The sequence below is a fragment of the Cucurbita moschata genome, unplaced genomic scaffold (assembly GCF_002738365.1).
Source record: "Cucurbita moschata cultivar Rifu unplaced genomic scaffold, Cmos_1.0 Cmo_Scf00024, whole genome shotgun sequence".
NCBI classification, from domain to species: Eukaryota; Viridiplantae; Streptophyta; class Magnoliopsida; order Cucurbitales; family Cucurbitaceae; genus Cucurbita; species Cucurbita moschata.
Window position 1 is genome coordinate 2,174,164 of NW_019268540.1, and position 20,685 is coordinate 2,194,848.

General features: G+C 35.5%; 6 protein-coding genes across 6 annotated transcripts in view; 3 read left to right on the forward strand and 3 right to left on the reverse strand.

Moving 5' to 3' along the window:
• The window catches only part of LOC111460902 (mitochondrial Rho GTPase 2-like), a 10,512-nt gene extending 8,084 nt beyond the window's left edge, over positions 1–2,428 (reverse strand). The window contains exons 1-3 of the mRNA XM_023104263.1: positions 2,176–2,428; positions 913–1,195; positions 97–273 (exon numbers count right to left, since the gene is read on the reverse strand). Coding sequence (XP_022960031.1) covers positions 97–273; positions 913–1,195; positions 2,176–2,375 — 660 coding nt within the window. The 5' untranslated portion in view covers positions 2,376–2,428. The remainder of the gene's footprint in view (positions 1–96; positions 274–912; positions 1,196–2,175) is intronic.
• Positions 2,429–3,493: 1,065 nt separating this feature from the next.
• Positions 3,494–5,920, forward strand: LOC111461204 (pentatricopeptide repeat-containing protein At4g02820, mitochondrial). The gene is made up of 2 exons (XM_023104712.1): positions 3,494–3,834; positions 4,355–5,920. The coding sequence occupies exons 1-2, from the start codon at positions 3,541–3,543 to the stop codon at positions 5,663–5,665; spliced, it is 1,605 nt and encodes a 534-aa protein (XP_022960480.1). The 5' UTR covers positions 3,494–3,540; the 3' UTR covers positions 5,666–5,920.
• A 473-nt stretch (positions 5,921–6,393) lies between these two features.
• On the forward strand, positions 6,394–8,033 carry LOC111461230 (40S ribosomal protein S19-3-like). The gene is made up of 4 exons (XM_023104749.1): positions 6,394–6,581; positions 7,242–7,332; positions 7,454–7,637; positions 7,740–8,033. The coding sequence occupies exons 1-4, from the start codon at positions 6,498–6,500 to the stop codon at positions 7,810–7,812; spliced, it is 432 nt and encodes a 143-aa protein (XP_022960517.1). The 5' UTR covers positions 6,394–6,497; the 3' UTR covers positions 7,813–8,033.
• A 1,113-nt stretch (positions 8,034–9,146) lies between these two features.
• Positions 9,147–11,060, reverse strand: LOC111460627 (basic 7S globulin 2-like). Its single transcript, XM_023103834.1, has 2 exons — positions 9,671–11,060; positions 9,147–9,245 (listed from the first exon to the last, which is right to left on the reverse strand). The coding sequence occupies exon 1, from the start codon at positions 11,028–11,030 to the stop codon at positions 9,678–9,680; it is 1,353 nt and encodes a 450-aa protein (XP_022959602.1). The 5' UTR covers positions 11,031–11,060; the 3' UTR covers positions 9,147–9,245; positions 9,671–9,677.
• Positions 11,061–13,843: 2,783 nt separating this feature from the next.
• Positions 13,844–17,893, reverse strand: LOC111461169 (R3H domain-containing protein 4-like). The gene is made up of 7 exons (XM_023104666.1): positions 17,463–17,893; positions 17,226–17,293; positions 16,790–16,898; positions 16,043–16,125; positions 15,620–15,778; positions 14,426–14,527; positions 13,844–14,177 (listed from the first exon to the last, which is right to left on the reverse strand). The coding sequence occupies exons 1-7, from the start codon at positions 17,533–17,535 to the stop codon at positions 14,025–14,027; spliced, it is 747 nt and encodes a 248-aa protein (XP_022960434.1). The 5' UTR covers positions 17,536–17,893; the 3' UTR covers positions 13,844–14,024.
• A 2,576-nt stretch (positions 17,894–20,469) lies between these two features.
• LOC111460993 (adenylate isopentenyltransferase 3, chloroplastic-like) overlaps positions 20,470–20,685 on the forward strand; it is a 2,726-nt gene continuing 2,510 nt past the window's right edge. The window contains exon 1 of the mRNA XM_023104407.1: positions 20,470–20,616. The gene's annotated coding sequence lies outside the window, so the exon portion shown is untranslated. The remainder of the gene's footprint in view (positions 20,617–20,685) is intronic.

The window sequence follows — 20,685 nt, forward strand, 5'->3', positions numbered from 1 at the left end:
AAGTTTTTTTTTTTTTTTTTTCTCTCTTTTCTTAGAGTGTGTGTGAGGTGGTGATGCGGTTAGTTGTACACAAGGAGAGAGACTCAAGAACGTGACCTGAAATTCATTCAGCTCTTCATCACTAAGGGCACCATCCATGTCACGATCACAAAGAGTAAATATCCTTCTCAAAGCATTTTTGCATCGGGGTTTCAAACTTTGCCTTTCTAAATCAAATAATGGTGCTGTTGGATGAAGCACTGCCCTTTGAGCATAGTAAAATACTTCCGGCACCTGTGGACAAGTAGTTTGGAGTTTCAAGATTCAAATTCTCCAAGAACAAACCTGGAATGCATAATAGGCTTTTAATTGACGGAGAAGTTTAAGCACTATGAGATATTTTAAATCGTACGAAAACAGATAAGAACAACACTAAAAAAGCAAATGGAAGTGATAGGGAGTGTGGTAGATAAGTTCCTTCGCTCTTCTTTCATTTCAACGCTTCTGCATTTTTCACTATTTGAACTATATTTCACAAAATTGGACATATGATATGCCTTATATCAAATATCGCGACAATAATTGAAATGAAATGGCAGAAGACATTCCATCGACTTCACTACAAATAGCAATAGCATTAAGGTGCAACTTACTGTTATGGAGAAATTAATGACGGTTAAATGTAACCACAAGAAAAACAACAAATGACCGTGCATGTTACTCAAGTTTTTTTTAAAAAAAACAAGATATGAACTTTTCATCCCTAGTTATGAAAAGAAATAAAAATGTCCTTGGGATACAATCATACAAACCCCTAAAAACAAACTGATGCTCACTTCTCAATTACAAACTGTATAAATCAAGTAAGCAAAAGAAGAAAGCTCCAAGCAGAATAAATAAATATGCAAGAAGAATGAATGCCTTCTCAAGTACCTGAAGTAACGTAGCTGCAGAGCATTCTATGCAAGTTTCAATCTCCCTAAACTGTTTCATAATTGGTGCCACGATATCCTCCATGCTCGTTGGCCGGTGTTCGTCTCGCAAATCTAGCTTGCAACCAACCAGAATAACCGGTGCCTTGACGCCCAACTGATGCAACTCATTGAGCCAGTATGTGGTCAAACGAGTAAGTGTCATTGGTTGATCACATGCATACGTCAATAACACTGCATCCGCACGCTTCAATTCTTCGTAGAGCTTAAATTTGTTATCCATGCTAATTAAAGATAGATCATGAGAAATTAATTAAAAAATGAAATCGCAGCAAGAAAAGGAGTAACTATGTGAAGTCGAACAATGATGATAAATATATAAATAAAAAGGAAACATTACGCATGGGATAAAATCACTACCGTGAAATCAAATTTTGAGGAAAGAAAAATGGATGTCATTATCACCAATACAAAACTAAAAAAAAAATACGAACCTATATCAAATATGACAATCGAATCAATCAGAAGTCACAGTTACATTGATATTTTTTCATTTTTAGCCGTGAAAAGGAACTGATCGAAAAAAAAAAAAGCGAAGCCTTATCAAATATGACATGCGAATCACTAAGAAATCATAAATACTCGAGCATTCTTTAATTGAACCGTTGAATGAAAATTTTGAGTAAAGAGAGAGATGGACATTATATTAAATACAGACACTACCTGAAACTGAAAAGCACAAACGAATCCAGATCAAATATGACATTCTAATCACTCAGAAATCACAAAAACAGAAAAAAAATTCAGTTGAACCATCGAATAAAACTTTTGAAGAGATGAAAAAAAAATGAGAGTTGCATTACATTAGAACTCCCTAAAACTGAAAGACACAAACGAATCCATAACAAATATGACATTCGGATCGATCAGAAACCACAAACACACAAAATTCTTCAATTGAACCGTCGAATGACAATTTTGACGAAATAAGAAAGGAGAGTTGCATTAAAAACTAGCACTCCCTAAACTGAAAAACAATGACAAATCCGTATCAAATATGACACTCGAAGCACTCAGAAACCAAAAAGACACAAACATTCTTCCATTGAACCGTCGAATGGACATTTTTTAGGATATAAACAATGGAAGTTGCATCAAACACTATAACTTCCTAAAACTGAAAAACACAAACGAATCCGTATCAAAAAATGTCATCCGAACCACTCAATTGTCGCAGAACACACGAATAAGATCAGCGCTATACCTGGAAGAGGAGTCTATAATAGTGAGCGGGACGCCGTCGGGGTAGAAATCGGCAGGAAGATGAGTAGGAGGAAGAACGGAAGGAACGTTGTCAGGGAATGATTCGGAGGCGGCAGCAGCAATCAAGCTGGATTTTCCGGTGCCTCGATCGCCAGCAACCACGATCCGAATGCTGGTACGGGTGCCGGTCTTAGCTGCCATTGGAACAGCGAAAAGGAGAGAGAGAGAGAGAGAGAGAAATTAGTCCGTCGGAAGCATAAAAGATTGGAGAAGTCGCAGGGTGGAAAATATTGGGCCGACTGCATCTAAGGCAAAAAATGCGGTGTGTTGTGCGTAGCCAATAATATTGCTAATTTTAAATTCATACAAAATCCCTCCAAACTAATTAATATTTAAATAAATACAAAGTCAAATTAAAATTTTATTATTTTACTCTTGTTCATTTAAATAAATATATTTGTTTACTCAATAATTTTTATTATGGTGACAATTTAGCTTTATAAAACTTTCATTTTTGCTTTTTTTTTTTGGTAAAAAAGTTTTAATTTCATCCATATGCATAATTATTTAAATTTAAATGTCGATGACAAATAATGTTCGAAAACAATAATTTAATAAAATTATTTAGTGCTTAAATTAAAACGATAAAATAAGAATAGATGACAACGGAAAACGAACCAATGGAATGTTTGCAGCTATTGCCTTTGCTGCAAATCAAAGCTCCTCTTTTGTCAACATACGCTGAGATCCCACATTGGTTATAGAAGAGAACATTAATTTTATAAGCGTGTGGAAACCTATTTCTAACATACGTGTTTTAAAATCGTGAGGCTGACGGCGATATGTAACTGGACAAAGTGGATAACAACAATGGGATTGGACTGTTACAAATAGTATTAGAGCCAAACACCAATCGGTATGTCAGAGAAGACGCTGAGCCCTCAAGGGGGGTGGGGCGAATTGTGAAATTCGACATTAGTTTGAGTATGAAGCGTTTCTTGTAAAGGTGTGGAAACTTCTCTCTAGTAGATGAGATTGACAACGATATATAACGAGTTAAAGTGGATCATATCTACTAGCGGTGGTCTTGGGCTGTTACACAGACATCTACCTCGTGTATCAAAGCCACTTTACTTCAAACTTTTACTCACGAGCTCCCCGAATCAAGAGAGGACAAATTATCATTTTTATTGTTCGTACCCAAATATGTATTTTTTGCCTTTGATGGGATGAAATTGAAAGAAGTTATAAGAAAATTTGTTTCTTTTTGCCATTTTGTTTTCAACATATATATATATATATATATATTTCCAGTATAGTCCCTCGCCGTCGCCCTCATTTCAAAACTTGGTATCTGATAGCCACGATGCTCCGTTCTCCAAGGCTATATCTAGCGACGGCCGCCCGCCGATTTTCCGGCGAAGCCTGCGCGGTGGCGGTCGAGAACACTACACTAGAAGCCGCCTCCGGCAGCTCTGGCACAGGCGGTGGTGGTCGAGACACGCTAGGGCGAAGGCTTATGAGCCTCGCTTTCCCCAAACGTAGCGCCGTGATTGCCATTCGGAAATGGCAAGAAGAAGGCCACACTGTTCGCAAGTACGATCTCAATCGCATCGTTCGGGAGCTTCGCAAGCTCAAGCGCTACAAGCACGCACTCGAGGTATTCGATTCCCTTTTTCCTTCTTTTGTAGAACGTATGTAGCATATTTTTTCTACGAGATCATGCATTCATAGGCCTGAATGAACTTGTCTTCTACTTGTGCTATGAACTTTTACTCATAGACGAATTAGAGTCAATTCAACTGATACCTGAGTTGCTCGTCATATCTAGCTTCAGCTTCCAAGAGAGTATCTGATGATATTAATTTTGAGGCCGAGAAATTAGGTTAAACTTATTAATATATCATCTTACACCTGGAGGGATTGGAAATTAGCTAAAGATTCTGTAATATGAAGTTGAAGAAATGGTTGCAAAAATGATATTACTGCGATTGGCAGGGCTCACTGCTCTAATTCTAGATTAAATCAAGATTATCCAAAAACTCAGGTCGATAGATTATGGTGAATTTAGAGGTGCTGAATTATAATTCCCTGACCTGGCCTCTTACTTTTTGTTCATAATCTCTAATGAATCAGGAAGATAGTCTCAAGTATCTATCTGGAACTTTTCCACTGTGCAGATATGTGAATGGATGACTTTACAGAAAGATATGAAGCTACTACCTGGTGATTATGCAGTTCATCTGGATTTGATTTCAAAAATCCGTGGCCTGAGTAGTGCAGAAAAGTTTTTTATGGATCTCCCTGATAAAATGAGAGGTCAATCTGCATATACTTCTCTTCTTCATGTGTTTGTACAAAATAATCTATCTGAAAAAGCTGAGGCTCTAATGGCGAAAATGTCTGAATTTGGTTTCTTGAAAAGTCCTCTTTCTTTCAACCACATGCTATCTCTTCACATCACGAACAAGCGACTAGAGAAGGTTCCTGCTCTGGTTCAAGAATTAAAGAAGAACACCAAACCAGATGTGGTAACATACAATCTTTTGTTGAATGTTTGCACTTTGCAAAATGATGTTGAAGCTGCAGAAAACATTTTCCTTGAGATGAAGAACGCAAAGATCGAACCGGATTGGGTATCTTTCAGCACATTAGCTAACTTGTATTCCAAACAACAACTTACTGAAAAAGCAGCATCTACTTTGAAGAAGATGGAGAAAATGGCATCTAAACGAAACAGAATTTCGTTTTCATCGCTTCTTAGCTTATATACCAATTTGGGGGATAAGGATGGAGTTTGCAGGATATGGAAAAAGATGAACTCATCCTTTCGCAAGATGAATGATAGCGAGTATATGTGCATGATATCATCTCTTGTGAAACTTGACAAGCTCGAGGAAGCTGAGAAACTCTACACCGAATGGGAGTCGGTTTCTGGGACGGGTGATACTCGTGTTCCAAATATATTGCTAGCAGCGTATATCAACAAAAACCAAACGAAACAAGCTGAGAGTTTCTATGATCGGATGACGCTTAAAGGAATCATACCATCTTACACTACTTGGGAGCTCCTCACATGGGGTTATCTGAAAGAGAATCAGATGGAGAAAGTGCTGCAGTTCTTCAAGAATGCTGTTGGCAGTGTGAAGAAATGGAACGTGGATGAGAGGCTGGTTAAAGGAGTGTGTAAGCGACTCGAAGAGCAGGGTAACTTCGAAGGGGCGGAGCAGCTGTTGATTATTCTTAGGAATGCTGGTCATGTGGATACTGAGATATACAATTCTCTGTTGAGGACCTATGCAAAAGCTGGTAAAATGCCACTCATAGTTGCTGAAAGAATGGAACAGGACAATGTTCAGTTGAATGAAGAGTCTCGTGAGCTTCTAAAGTTGACCAGCAAGATGTGTGTGAGTGAAGTTTCAAGCACTTTTTACCACGAAGCCCAAAAAACCAACAAAACCGATGGAACAAACTCGACTCAATCGGTTTGAAATACACTCTTCAGTTGGTTCGACAATAGCTTACCAGTTTTGCTTTCATAGAATTCGTTGTTCAGTGTTTCAATCCCTCCAATCTTTATAATTTAAGTTTAGTCTAAGTTGGGTCGAGTTTACTTTCAATTTGGTCCCTATTATTTGAGCTTAGTTTCAATTGGGTCGAGTTTAGTTTCAATTTGGTCCCTATAATTTGAGCTTAGTTTCAATTTGGTCCCTTTAATTTTAAAGCATTGGAACATTTCTTTGGTTTATGCTAGTTTTCATTAGAGACGAGAGTATAACTTAGATGTTAAGTTAATATGCAATGAATCTGACGTTTAGATGTTCAAATTCATAGCTCTGTATGTTGAATTAAAAGTACGTACTTAGTTTTCATTTGATTTCCTATAATTTAATTAAATCTTATAAATGTTTCTAAATTACGAAATACCCATTTTGAAAATTTGTGTATTTTCTTTTATATTTTACTAACTATAAATCCAAATAGAATAATATTAAATTAGAAGGTTCAAAATTGCATAGATTAATTTTTTTTTTTTTTTAAACCACACGATTTAATTTTGTAGATATTATTTCCACCGAAAATTGGAATAAAAAGAAAATAAAAATAAAAGTAGCCAGGCGTGAAGGGGCAATTACGGAAACTAAAAGAATAATAAGGGTATAATTGAAATATCAATAATCAAACAGGTTAAAAACGAGAAATTTCCGAATATAAATACAGGCCGCTTATCACTCTTCGAAAACCCTAGAGTTTGAGAAAGGCGGAAGCCCTAGTTCAGCAATCGGAGCTTTTGCCGGCCTTTGCTCACTGAATTCGACAGCCATGGCTACTGCTAGGACCGTCAAGGATGTCTCTCCTCACGAGTTCGTCAAGGCCTATGCCGCTCATCTGAAGCGGTCTGGAAAGGTATCCATTTTGTTTCTCTATTTGGCATTTTGTTGATTTCGTGGCCTTTAAAACTTGATTTTCGATTTAAAAGAGTATTCTGGGATATCGATTTCGTGAACTAAGTGAATGCTGAATTTGAAGTTCAAATATTTCCGGCTCTCTCGTGGAGTGTGCTCGATTCTGCATTGTTTCTTCTTTCTTTCTTTGCTTATCTTAGCCTCCATTGTACTATTCCTCTTTGTTTTTATCAATTATACAAGCGGTTTGCAGGTTTTAGGATGTACACGCTTCGATATCGCTTCTGATTTTTTATTTTTTTAACCTTAATAGGCTGTTAGATTATCTGCTCGTGCATTGAATATGCCTCTTCTGTGAATAATTTGTGGGTTGTGACTGTTTCTTGGATCCTATGCAATGTAGACATGTTCTCACTTTAGGATTCCTAATGTTCGACTGTGCTTACTAGTCTATATGATTTTTCGGCCATAAGTTAGAATTTGATACTATCCACGAATGCGTCCTATGGAAAAGAACATTTTATGGAAGTCTTTTTTCGAACTCCCTGGTTTGGATTATCCGTTTTAGTTCCCCATGTTACGATACTTCACTGGTTAATCGAATGTGGTCTATGTGGTCTATGTGGCTTACAATTCTTATACAATGCATAATTACGAGCAGGTTGAACTTCCACCATGGACCGACATTGTTAAGACTGCAAGATTCAAAGAGCTTGCTCCTTATGACCCCGACTGGTATTACGTGAGAGCTGGTTAGTTCCCTCTTTTCCTGTTTTTGATTTCCATGTGTTCGTATGAAATAAACAAAACCAACATAAAGCAATTGCTTTCATTTTGTGTTATTCTCTTGATCACTTTTTCCAAATTATGCAGCATCCATGGCAAGGAAGATCTACTTGAGGGGAGGTCTTGGTGTGGGAGCATTCAAGAGGATTTATGGTGGAAGCAAGAGGAATGGTAGTCGTCCTCCACACTTCTGTGAAAGCAGCGGTGCCATCGCCCGTCACATTTTACAACAATTGCAAGAGATGAACATTGTTGATGTTGACCCAAAGGGGTGAGTACAAAGATCCTCATAATTAGCTTAGTGATTATAACTTCTCTACCGCCTGTTATTATATGTTGTGATTTACCCTTTTCTATCTGGATGGGTTTGCAGTGGAAGGAGAATTACTTCGAGCGGACGACGGGATCTTGATCAAGTCGCTGGCCGGATTGTTGTTGCCCCTTGATCGATCAATTACATGTTTTGTTAATTAGAGACCTTATGTTTTGCCTGGTGAGATACAATTTTTCTTATTCGCCATTAAAATTTTGGATTGAGCTGTTGAAAGATTTCCAGATGGTTTTGAATGGTCTAAAGTTCATTTACAATTCCTTTTGTTATATGTTTTCTGGGTTTTTTGCATGAAAGATGTTTCTAATATTTTATCAACAATAACTTTGATGCTTAGCCTACGAAGTTCTAGCATGGATAATGTCATTCTTCTTTGTTTGGTGCTCTCTATTTACTAAATTTTATGCGAATTTGATCTGTTCTAGAGTGAACAATGTTTGGTGGTTGGACTCAAAATTTGTGGAAATTGTGTTTATAGGGCTCTCCCCAAGATCATATTTTCATAACTGGACGAGTATTTGAAAATTTTTAAAATTAAATTTTAGGTATAGTTTTTGACCATTATACTTCGATTTTCATTTCTAGTTATTGTAATTGTTAAAACTTAAGTTATTGTTAATTTTATATATATATATATATATATATATATATATTGATTGATTGATTGCTTATAATAACACACTTTAATTTTATTAATTTTAAAATTATTTTTGATTATTTAATCTTCAACTAAACAAAATAATTTTATAATATATATTAAAATCCAATGGTAAATCGTAATTTAATATTCAAAAATAAATAAGTAAGTCATGTACTATGTAAGCATCACTTAATTCATGTAAGCACCACTTAAGACCTTTGAATCATAGCTACAATTTCAGGTAAGCATCACTTAAGACCTTTGAATCATAGCTACAATTTTTCAAAAGTTGTACACAATTTTTCAAAAGTTGTACGTAATATTTCTATTAAGATGTTAAATTATTGTTAATATTGGTTTCAATATATGAGTGGGTTCAACACCAATATTTTTAATATATTATAAAAATCAATAAAATATATATAGTAACAAAGTAGGAACAAATATAAATATGTGAGTATAATGGAACATAGGGATGTTCTCGTTGCTGTCAATGGTTACTTAGTCATCAACCGCTGCTACTCCCAAGAATCTCATTGAGGTCATGGATGCTCCTTCGAGTGAGAGACAAGAGGTACACAATTGGCATATGAAAGAAATGCTCAAATAAAGTTGTTTTAACTCATTTAAAGTATAGAATATTTATTTTTTAATTTTCTGTTTCTAAATTCTAGAATTCTTAGCAACATTGTCATAAAATTGATATTTTAATCTAACATATCATTTTTAATAAAAATGTGAGCATTATATAATAAAACAATAAAATTATAACACGTGTAAACTAAAAATTGTACTCAAAAAGCAAAAAGTTCCCTAAGTTGGCTCTTCCTTTTCTTTTGGCCCATTATTCAACTAGTTTCTAATTATTATATTTTTAGTCTCCAGCAAGTGCTCGAGATGGATTTTTTTTTTTTTAAATATTTAAAAGAAAAAGAATAGCAAGAGTCCTGTTAAAACATTTTTAGACTCAACCCAACAGGATAAGGTTGCTATTGATGTATATTTAGAATTGTATTTTTAATAGAAATAAAAAATTAGTTCCTAAAATGTTTAATAAATTTTATATATTTTTAAAAATTATTTTTAAGAGTCTTTAAATAAATAACAAAATAATAATTATGAATATATATATATAATCTTAATCGTCTCATAAAATAAAATAAAATTTTATTTTTTAAAATTAATAATAAATTCAAATATGTTCGATCTAATCTCGATTAAAAATCGATTTAAATTTGAAGACACTATAAATTTTTTTAAAATATATAAATTTTATTTTAGTGCAATAATGGTATGTTTATTTAGGATAGTAATTATTGCTATTATCCACTAACATATTATTATAGGAAATTGTCGGAAGAACTGAAGTTGAACTTAGAACACGAAGTCCCTTGCAGCAACGCCGACGAGCTAAACCCAAATCTGTACTTTTCAAGATCAAACTGCAACAAATGATCCTCCATTTGCAGACCTCCGATCACGATCGGCGTCCTCGGAAACTCCCCGCCATTAACATATCCTAAGCACCACAAATCCACTCCCAGCTTCTTAATCCTCACCATCGAATTCCTCCCCCCCAATTTCCACACCACTTTCCCCTTCTCCATCTCCAAATACACCACCGGCGCCCTCGGTCCCGCCGCCGTCATCTCAACGCTGCTCCCCTCAAAGCACACGCCGAACGGCTCCACCGCATTCGCCAACGTGAAGTTCAGCATAGCCGCTTCCTTCATAAACGCCATCGCGAATGCTCTGTAAATAGAGCTCTGGAGCAGAGCGTAGGTAGTGGAGGTGCTGATCTTCGCCCCGCCGCGGCCGTGAACCGGCTCAAACTGCAACAAGGATGTGTTGAATCGCACCGCCTCGTTGTTGATTCTGATGGCGGAGAGTCCAATGTAATATTCGTAAGATGGCAACCAATTCGTGTAGATTGAGCCGCTTTGGGGATTGAAGAGCAATGGAGTGTAAATTAGGGATTTGGAGAGATCAACATTGGGGGAAAATGCGTACGGTCCTTTAGATCCGATAAACGCTACACCAGATCCTAATCTCGTTCCCGATAAACAAATCGCGAAGATTCTAGGGCTATTGAATTTCGCACTAATCGTCAACGGAATCGATTCGTTCGCACGGCCGAGCGCCGCCAGGCCAATTACATTCCGAGCAAGTCCTCGGAGGAAATTTGTCTTCACACAGGCAAACGGCATGTTAGAAATTCGACGGAGTGAGCCGGAACGGGAGCCGTCGGTGGTGGACAGAGCAAGAACATCGGTGACTACATTCTCGGAATCTGTAAGCTTCGCGTTAAGGTAATCGACGTATTCGTCTCGAATCGAGGGTTTCTCGGGGTAGACGTAGGAGAAAATGGTGTCGTTAGCGCAGATTGGAGTTGGAGCTTGGATACAGGAGCCGCAAACGCCGTGGTTGAAAGAATCGGAGAGAGGAGAATTGCATTTGACGAGGCGGTAAGAGGAGGAGTTGTAGTGGTTGTAGCAGTCGATCCAGGAGAAGGCGCCGCCGAGGTCGAGGTGGAGATTGGCCGGACGGAGGGGAGTTTTGAGGTGGACGGAGATGGAGTAGAGGCCGGAGTTGTGATCTTTGTGAATGGGAGCGATAAAGGCTGTTTGGAGAGAGAGAAATGGAAAGGAAAGGAGAGAGAAAGTGAAGAACACGAAGAACAGAGGCGTCGCCATTTTTTTTGCAGTCCAAAGCTTGCATTTCAGACTCTCAAACCAAATTCCTTTTTATAGCAAAAAAATAAAATAAAAATAAATAAATATTTAATAAATCCTCAAATTTTTCTAAAAATTAGATATTAAATTAAAAAAAAAAGTGAATTTTGTAGAATTCATTCAAAAAAATAAAAAATAATTAAACATAAGTGGAAAAAATTTAATCCAAACAACAACAAATTTAAAGTAATCTTCACAGGAACGCCTTCATCCATATATGGTGCTCTATATTTATTTAAAATAGAAGTAGCACGTGACATGAATATGTAAATAAGTAGTTCTTAGGGTCAAAAAATGCAATCATGATGAAACCTATCATGACCTTGATCTCTACTTTCAAGTCGGGTCATATTAGATGTGCAATAATTCTCTACACACGGTCCACACACGATCATATAGATTCTCAGGCAAGCTCGTATGTATACCCACTTGACCCGACCTTCAACTAGCGTATACTCACACAGTCGAAAAAACCGCTAAGAAAAGGGAGTGCGCATGTATCATGGTGTAAACAATATCGTAGTGTATGCTTGATTTTAAAAAAATGGAATGAAAATGCAAATAAGGCACTTATTAATTATTACGTATGCAGTTGTCACAATTCAGTTGATAGATAAATAAAATAAATAAATAAATATAAAGGATAAAATCATCATTGATAGATAAATAAATATATGTGGGATACAACTCATGCGTAACGCGTGGCCACGAAAAATATTATTATATGATTTTATAATTCTAAAAATCAAAATTAGATAATGGTGTGTATCCTTTAAAAAGAAGAAAATAAATAAATACATAAATAAAAGGACAGAGCTTTTTTTCTAAATTTTATTTTTTTTTATTTTATGTTCCTTGTTTTTAGAAAATTATTTTTGTTTTAAAAAACTTATTTTTTTTATAAATAAATAATAATAATAATAATAAATATACCCATTTAAACCTAGCTCAGTTGATTACGAGTAATCTTGATCAAAACGATAAAAAAATAAGAAATACATTAAAAAAATATATATATATCTAAATTTTAATAATTTTTTTTTTTTTTATGTTTGGCCCACGTTTCCATTAACTTTCTAATTATGATCTCTTTGAATGCCTCCAACAAGTAGTGTAAAAGTGCTCGGTTTAAAAAGAAAGGGCAAAAATGGAAAAAAAAAATACCATTTTTTATTTTTCTATTTATATGCTTTTTAAACTTTCAATTTTAGTCGAAGTACTTTAATAAACTTTAAATTGTTTAAATAATAATATTCTTTATACACGATTTATTAATGTATTAGGTTAATAAAAACTAAATTTATTTTAAAAAAATTAAAAGTATATCGAAAATAATAGAAAGGCTAAAATAATATAAATTATTAGGACGAATCTAAAATTAAAATATAGAGTCACGTTTTTATTAAATAAATACTTATAATAGTGCACCCACTTTTTGACTATTAGTGTGATTAAAAAAAAGAGATATTAAAAATTAAAAGATTAATAAACAAACCTTTCACACTTTTTAAAAAATGTGTTAAAATTATTGTTATTAATATTATTTTCACACGAGTTATATTTTTTTAAAAAATATTTCGTTAATTTCTTGATATGTAAAAATATTAATATGTTGGATGAAAATACAAATTTTAAGTTTTAATGTTTTTAAAATGATCTCTAATTACTTCGATGGTGACATATTTTATATTTATATGTCAATAAGATTTGAATGAAAAAAAAAATTTGAGATTTAAGATTAATTATTTGATGAATATAATATTATTGTCATTAATTATTTGACTTCGAGATTTGCATTCATTGTCGAGTTTTAATTTTTAATAAATATAATACTTGTTCGATAGCTAAACATCATCTTTTTTTTAGTGTTAATTTAAATCTTGTCTTCGACTTGTTGTGTTAGATTGATATGGTCGATATGGTCTTCTTCCATGGTTAAGGATCTTTTGATCTACGTGCATGAGTGCAACTCAAATGAAAAAGAGACTGATATGAATTTAGGTGCTGGACAACCGTGTTGCTATGCCCTGCAAAGCTCCCGACCCCACCAAATACTAGGATGATTTAGGAAGGTCGGAAGGAGATCATGACATGACCTAGTTTGAACTAACTCGTGCCAAAACTTGATCATAATCTCTAAATCGCAACTAAAGCCGAAGATCTCTGATTGTTTTGAAAGTTTGAGATAGGAGTCCTAAATATTTTGAAGCGGTCTTTGAATAACTATTGAGTTGTGCATCTATGAATATGTGGCCAATAGCACCCGTTGACATAATCATGAGTGACACCTAATGCTATAGAACAACGACGATCACTTCATTAGCCTTCAGACTTGTCAACAATAGACTGTGAGATCCCACATCAATTGAAAGGAGGAATGAAACGCTGGACCCTAAAGGAGGGTGGATTGTGAGATCCTACATTAGTTGGAGAAGGGAACAACAAAACATTTTTGACAAGGATGTGAAAATATCTCCTTAGCACACGTTTTAAAAACTTTGAGGAGAAGTCCGAAAGGAAAAACCCAAAGATGACAATATTTGATAGCGGTAGACTTGGACTGTTACAAATGATATAAGAGTCAAACACCAGACAGTATGCCAGCGAAGACGCTGAACCTCGAGGGGGGGGTGAATTGTGAGATCCCACGTCAGTTGGAGAGGAGAACAAAACATTTTTTATAAAAGTGTGAAAACATCTCCCGAACGGATCCACATATCCATTTAAAATACCCTGAGAAGATCGAAAAGAAAAGATCAAAGAGAACAATATAGTTACGGGGAAAGTTCAAATGATATATAAAGGGCACAATTAAGCTAATTTACAGTACACGCCAGTCCAGTAGCAGGATTTAAGCAACATCTGTACAGTACCAAACGTCTAAATAATTTAATCCTTATTGTAATGAACATCAATGAAAAAGCCTATCAAGTTTCTTCACCTAATGGATTGAAGTTACCATGTTCCTTCTTTGGACATCTTAAGAAAATGGGTCAGAGTTATATTTGGGATCTCAACCATGGCCTTCTTCTTCCTTGTTATCCGAGTCATCTTCGTACAGCCAGAGCCCTTCGACTCGGGAACAGTCGCAGAATCTAGATTGTAGAACTACCAAAAAAAAAAACGATTCGTATGATGCCAAGAAAATGTTTGCCAAATAAAAGATGAATAAAGAACGAACAGCTTCTCGTGGTTATAAATCTACGATTTACCATTATTCCGTTCATTTTTATATTTCATCCTATACACATTAGAATCATTTCAGGTTAGATAAGTTGCAACGAATCATGTTTGTGTGAACTGTTTTGTAATTTCATGATTAAGCCATTTTTTCGAATTGAACACGAAGGGAATACCTCACAAACTCCATGCAGCAATAATCTGTGGAAAGGATCTTGAACCCGTAAAGTTAGGACGTCTTGATTACTAGAGTCTGAGATGAATGATCGTATGCATTCCTGAAGAAATAAAATGCAGACCAAGTTATTAAGTTGTAACAGCACAAACCTACCGCTAGCAGATATTGTCCTCTTTGGACTTTTCCTTTCGGGCTTCTCCTCAAGGATTTTAAAACGCGTTTGGTAGAGAGAGGTTTCCACACCCTTATAAGGAATGCTTCGTTCGCCTCCCCAATGGTCTAGACTCGGTGAACAACCAACATTCTGACCAGAGTTCTCCTACGAAAACATACCTCAAAACTCTCAACAAGCCCGGGAAGAAAAGCACAATCCCACTGCTAGCAGATATTGTCCTCTTTGGACTCGCACAATCCTACTGCTAGCAGATATTGTCCTCTTTGGACTTTTCCTTTCGGGCTTCTCCTCAAGGATTTTAAAACGCGTTTGGTAGAGAGAGGTTTCCACACCCTTATAAGGAATGCTTCGTTCGCCTCCCCAATGGTCTAGACTCGGTGAACAACCAACATTCTGACCAGAGTTCTCCTACGAAAACATACCTCAAAACTCTCAACAAGCCCGGTGAACAACCAACATTCTGACCAGAGTTCTCCTACGAAAACATACCTCAAAACTCTCAACAAGCCCGGGAAGAAAAGCACAATCCCACTGCTAGCAGATATTGTCCTCTTTGGACTCGCACAATCCTACTGCTAGCAGATATTGTCCTCTTTGGACTTTTCCTTTCGGGCTTCTCCTCAAGGATTTTAAAACGCGTTTGGTAGAGAGAGGTTTCCACACCCTTATAAGGAATGCTTCGTTCGCCTCCCCAATGGTCTAGACTCGGTGAACAACCAACATTCTGACCAGAGTTCTCCTACGAAAACATACCTCAAAACTCTCAACAAGCCCCGGAAGAAAAGCACAATCCCATTGCTAGCAGATATTGTCCTCTTTGGACTTGCACAATCTCACTGCTAGCAGATATTGTCCTCTTTGGAGTTTTCCTTTCGGGCTTCTCCTCAAGGACTTTAAAATGCGTCTGGTAGAGAAAGGTTTCCACACCCATATAAGGAATGCTTCGTTCTCCTCCCCAACCGTCTAGACTTGGTGAACAACCAACATTCTGACCAGAGTTCTCCTACGAAAACATACCTCAAAACTCTCAACAAGCCCTGGAAGAAAACTACGACGAAGTGCCTCTCTTGTTCGACTCTCTATTCTGCGCCAGGCATTCAAGAAAGCCATTTTGTCAGCATCGATATGACCCCTTCTCCTAGCGGATGAGTTCTCCAAGACTCCAATGAGCTTAGCCTAAAAAGAAGATCATATGACCCTTTAATTTCAAATGCACATCACCCAGGCCCTTCTTTGGGTTCTTTGGAAGGAACATAACCAACAAAAAATTTTGGACAAGAGCCTTTTGTAATCACCAAGGATGTTCTATCCTTATCCTTTTTGTAAATGTTGTATATCAATGAAATTGTTTCTTATAAAAAAAAACAAGAGAAAGGTTTTAACTCTATTGAAGTTAAAAAGATAAAAATTATAATGGTAACATGAAAGCCAAAACAAAACCTCTTTATCCATGTCAATACTCCTGAATTTGTCCCAGTCTTCTGCGTTAGTCATGGAGAACGTTGTGGGCCGTACATCATCACCTGCAAATTAATCTCAAACCATGATGAATCCTTTCACCAGAGTGAGGAACTTCTAGGCTCAAGTAAAAGGATCAATAAAAATCAGCATAGGAGAGATGAGAGCAGATATAGCCATTACCCCTAAGAGTTAGCAATAAATCCACTAAATATGGGGGGAAAAAAATGTCTTGCACAAATCAACTCAGAATAACATCAAAAAGAAAATAACCAAGAACCGCATACGACAGTTAAATAAGCATAATGAAAAATGCAAAACCTCGATTGCTAAACATGGCTAACAGGCTACGAAAATTCTTACTGGCGCCGAGTCCTATAACCTATCAACTGGCAAATTTCAAAATACCACTAGTTAAAATATAAGGCTAGAACACTTTCCAGGATCTAATTATCCAAAAATATCTACTTCATTAACTTTCCCAGTAATCTTATGATTGAAAGTGTATGATCGAAAGGTTCTGGTGGTCTTTTAAGACAGGAGTTACGAACTTTCCTTGGTTGTAATGAACGAACGGATAGTTCCATTTTGTACTTTGAATCCTATAATGTAAGATGACACGAAGCGATGGAAAAACAACTCTAATTTCAAAAATATTAAGTATCTATATCACAGATATCTCATCACAACTTGCATAATATGAAAAGATTCTTTAGATGCATTATATACCCCAAGGCGGTGGAGCAAACAAGCCTCTAATTTCCTCGGCATTCAAACGAGGAACAAGCTCCATTAAAAGTCGATCGTTTAACCATCTGCGAGACTTCCTATTAGTAACCTGATAATAAGAGAGCTATCATCAGTATCACACAGGTAGAATTCCAACTTCCAATTAGAGCATAGATAGCAAATGCTAGACACAACTTTGCCACATGAAAACTACTCCAAATGAATCTGCAAAGGAGACCATATTTTGGCATGGAAAACAATCCATAAATTTTGGTAATATTTCTTCCTTAAGTAACCATATAAATGAACTTCCAGTTCATCCAAAGCACATTGCAAAAGGATTATGTTGCATTAACAAAGCTAAAGACAAGTGAGCAGTTCACAGAACAGTCCTGAGGGAAGTAATTAAGCTCTAAGAAGATCATTCAGAACCGACCTTTCCAGTCAAGCTCTCCAGAAATTCAATCTTTTTCTCGATGGACATACCCCGAGAATTCTCATCGCCTGTGAAAGTAATCCAATAAGATAGTCAGAGAGAAACATAAATCCATAGAGAAAAATTTTAAGAAATCGTATCATCGAAGCAGAAAATTATTCAAATGTGTATTACTAAATCTAAATAAAGGAGCGTTTATTAATCGGCAAATGCTATTATAATTAGAAGAAGAAGTACCTTTAATTGGATCGCTGAGAGGGGAAAAGGTGAAACGATTCTGTTCTTGGTTAAGAACATCAGTGGACGCCATGATTGGAGCAGAAACTGAGAATCCAATCGAAGCGCAACTTGTACTTTTAGGCCGTGTCGGATGGGATGGAAATTTCTATTTCGGAGGCTGATTCGCGCTGGATGAACAGACGGAAAAGGGAGAATCGGAGAAGGATGAAGATGAGGGAGATCAAAAAAGTAGGGCAAAATCGAATCGAAAGCTTGAAAATGGAGGAACAATCAAACAGAGGCCCTAGAAATTGAAAGAGGAACAGAGAGAAGGATTAGATTCGGGAGAATATTCTGTTTCAGATAGGATTGAAATTGAGAGAACGTCTTTCTCCGCCGCTCACCGCCACCGAGGCCGATTCCCTAAATGACGAAAATGCCCTTCAGACGACAACGGAATGGCAGACCCGACCCGACCCGACCGTCATCACGGTCGTGATCCGACCAATTTTGACGATGTTTTTAGGGGATAACGTGACTTGGTATTCTTACTAAATTAACCTTCCGTACAAGATAAGTGTTTGAAAAAAAAAAAAAAAATATTTATTTATTTACATAAATAAAATAAAAACAATAATATATACTTTTATTATATTTACCAAATTTTAATTTAAATAGAAATGAAGATTTTTATATTCTCAAACGAACACGAAATCTCTAATCAAAATTTCATTTAATTTTCCGTCTCTAAAAGTGGGAGATCCCACATCGGTCAGAGGGAGAACGGATAATTCCTTATTCGAGTATGAAAACCTCTTCTTACTAGACACGTTTTTAAATCGTGAGACTAACGATGATATGTAACGGGTCAAAGCAGACAATATCTACTAACGGTTTGACTTAGACGATTAAAATAATAATAATAATAATAAATTAAAGTTTCCCGATCAAAATGATTAATGAAAAAGTAATTAAATTGATAGCAACAAAAGAGTTTGCATTATATTTTGCTTTATTGAAAGTATTTATGATTAGTAATTTTCTTTTAAAGTCATATTCATATCTCTTTATGTTAATTTCATTGACATTTGATGTATAAATTTCATAAAGTTAATGGAAAAATGAGAAGATTTAAATTAACATCCTTCTTTTGAATTAATTGTTCTCGGGGTAGTTAGAGTTTGACCAGTCAGTTCAGACGTTTTTTAGAACCAATTATAATATTTTTAATCTAAATAACTTTTATTAAATAACGAACGTGACGTAACCATAAAATAACTGGGTTGAGTTGGTTTTAGTTGTTCGAGTAATTTATTTAAAATTTTATTTTCAATAAAAAAAAATAAATGTTCTAATTATTTATTTTAAAACATTGAATTAAGATTTGCAATTCAATTTTAAAACGAGTTTTTTGAGTTATGAGATCTTTTGAACACTCCGATCCTACCTATCATAACGTGGCAGCATCCTAATAATCGTTCAATTAACGTTGAAATCTCTCGAGATTCACATTGCTCCTATTGAAAAAGAGAGCTACGACTCATATCCATATGATACTCATCATCAATCTCATGCTTTATTTTGGTGAACGTGTTCCGATTGACAGTGATGATGAGTATGAAGGTTGGTACATACAATAATACAGTGCATCTTCCTTTTTAGTGGCACGATCGTAAGAACTTCAAAGTTAAGCATGAGCAGTTCTCTGTTGGATCACGCCTCGAGAATTTTCTTAAAAAACATGCAGTGATGACAAAATATGTTAAAATGACTCGTGTTGGCTTGTGTGAATAGTTTTTACTCTTAAAAGTGAGAGGTAAACAGCATGACGATGTTGCAACGAAATACCGAGGTCATTAGTTATCGAATCTGGATTTCGATTCCTGATCTAAATCATGGACGCGAAACGATATCTTAGTAGAGAAATAATTTAAAATATGCTTTTACAATATACTTTAAATTGCCCTTTTTGAATATGTTATGGAAGAACCATATCTACACAACACATATCATGGGTTATATCAAAGCAACAACTTGGCCAAGGGAATCAAATTGGGTCTTACACTAAAAAAAAAACGATCGTTGTCACGCATCGTACGTTGAAAGGACTAAAAATGTTCTTCAATTATCACAATTATACGGCTAAAATTATCTGATTACGAATTTGAAGTGACTTTTACCAATGATCGTTCGATTCTTAACTGATCAAAATCAAATATAACTTTTGGGCTTTTAGTGTGTTATAGTTGTAATTAATATGACAGATGAGAAAATTCCAAGGGTCTGGAATTAGCTGTACATCAGCAAAATATTAGGTTAAAAATTCTAATAGTTTCGTAAACTTTCCATTCTACGTACAATGTCATATATACACCTGACCTAGCCCAAACCCACCACTAGTAAATATTGTCCGCTTCAGCCCATCACGTATTGTTGTCAACCTCTAAGTTTTAAAACGCGTCTACTGGGGAGAGGTTTACACACCCTTATAAAAAATATTTCGTTCACCTTTTCAACCGATGTGAGACCTCACAATCCACTCCCTTTCGGATCCCAGTGTCCTCGTTAACACACCGTCTGGTGTCTTGTTCTGATATCATTTGTAACATCTTAAGTCCACCTCCAGTAGATATTGTCTGTTTTGGCCCGTTTAAGAATCTACTAGACTACTTTCAAGTTCACGGGTTAAATTTTTTTCGAACTAAACTTGTGATTTAATCAAAATCGGTGCAGAAAATATTGCAATCAGTTCAAAGATTGAAAATGTTGGCATTTAAAAACTCAATATTCGAAAGTTAAAAAAGGAGAAAAAGTCATATATTCTTATGCAAATTTGCCATTACTCTACCGCATATAGCTCTATCAAATCAATCATTCCAAGTACCTTTATGAGTTTTATATTAATTATTATCATAAAAAATAATAAGCGGTTGCTCAAGATATGATATGATAGCCACTCCACAAATGAGTATCATCTTCAAAGATTTTGAGTACACATTTGAATATCAAGTCTATAAAAGGCATACCCCTCCTTGACCCATAACACATTGCAAATTCTACTCATTTTACTTCAAAACTTTCAAGAGAAAGAGAGATTTAAACACTAAATTTGCCCTTAAAAACTTCATTTTTGCTCCAAGAACACATTTTTTTGATCAAATTCTCTCAAAAGGTGATGCTTCTCTCTCTATATGTTCTTTTTTTTTTTTTTTTTTTTTTTTTTTTTTTTTTTTTTTTTTTT

Bases quoted from the DNA above. Each gene is read 5' to 3' on its own strand.
- LOC111460627 (XM_023103834.1), bottom strand. From the start codon at position 11,030: ATGGCGACGCCTCTGTTCTTCGTGTTCTTCACTTTCTCTCTCCTTTCC.
- LOC111461230 (XM_023104749.1), top strand. From the start codon at position 6,498: ATGGCTACTGCTAGGACCGTCAAGGATGTCTCTCCTCACGAGTTCGTC. The intron at 7,333-7,453 runs GTTAGTTCCCTC...CAAATTATGCAG, and splicing joins CTGGTATTACGTGAGAGCTG to CATCCATGGCAAGGAAGATC. The intron at 7,638-7,739 runs GTGAGTACAAAG...ATGGGTTTGCAG, and splicing joins GTTGATGTTGACCCAAAGGG to TGGAAGGAGAATTACTTCGA.
- LOC111461169 (XM_023104666.1), bottom strand. From the start codon at position 17,535: ATGGCGTCCACTGATGTTCTTAACCAAGAACAGAATCGTTTCACCTTT. The intron at 15,779-16,042 runs GTTTTGTTTTGG...TCTTCTTTTTAG, and splicing joins GTATTGACATGGATAAAGAG to GCTAAGCTCATTGGAGTCTT. The intron at 14,528-15,619 runs GTATGTTTTCGT...TTATTTCTTCAG, and splicing joins GGCTTGTTGAGAGTTTTGAG to GAATGCATACGATCATTCAT.
- LOC111461204 (XM_023104712.1), top strand. From the start codon at position 3,541: ATGCTCCGTTCTCCAAGGCTATATCTAGCGACGGCCGCCCGCCGATTT. The intron at 3,835-4,354 runs GTATTCGATTCC...TCCACTGTGCAG, and splicing joins GCTACAAGCACGCACTCGAG to ATATGTGAATGGATGACTTT.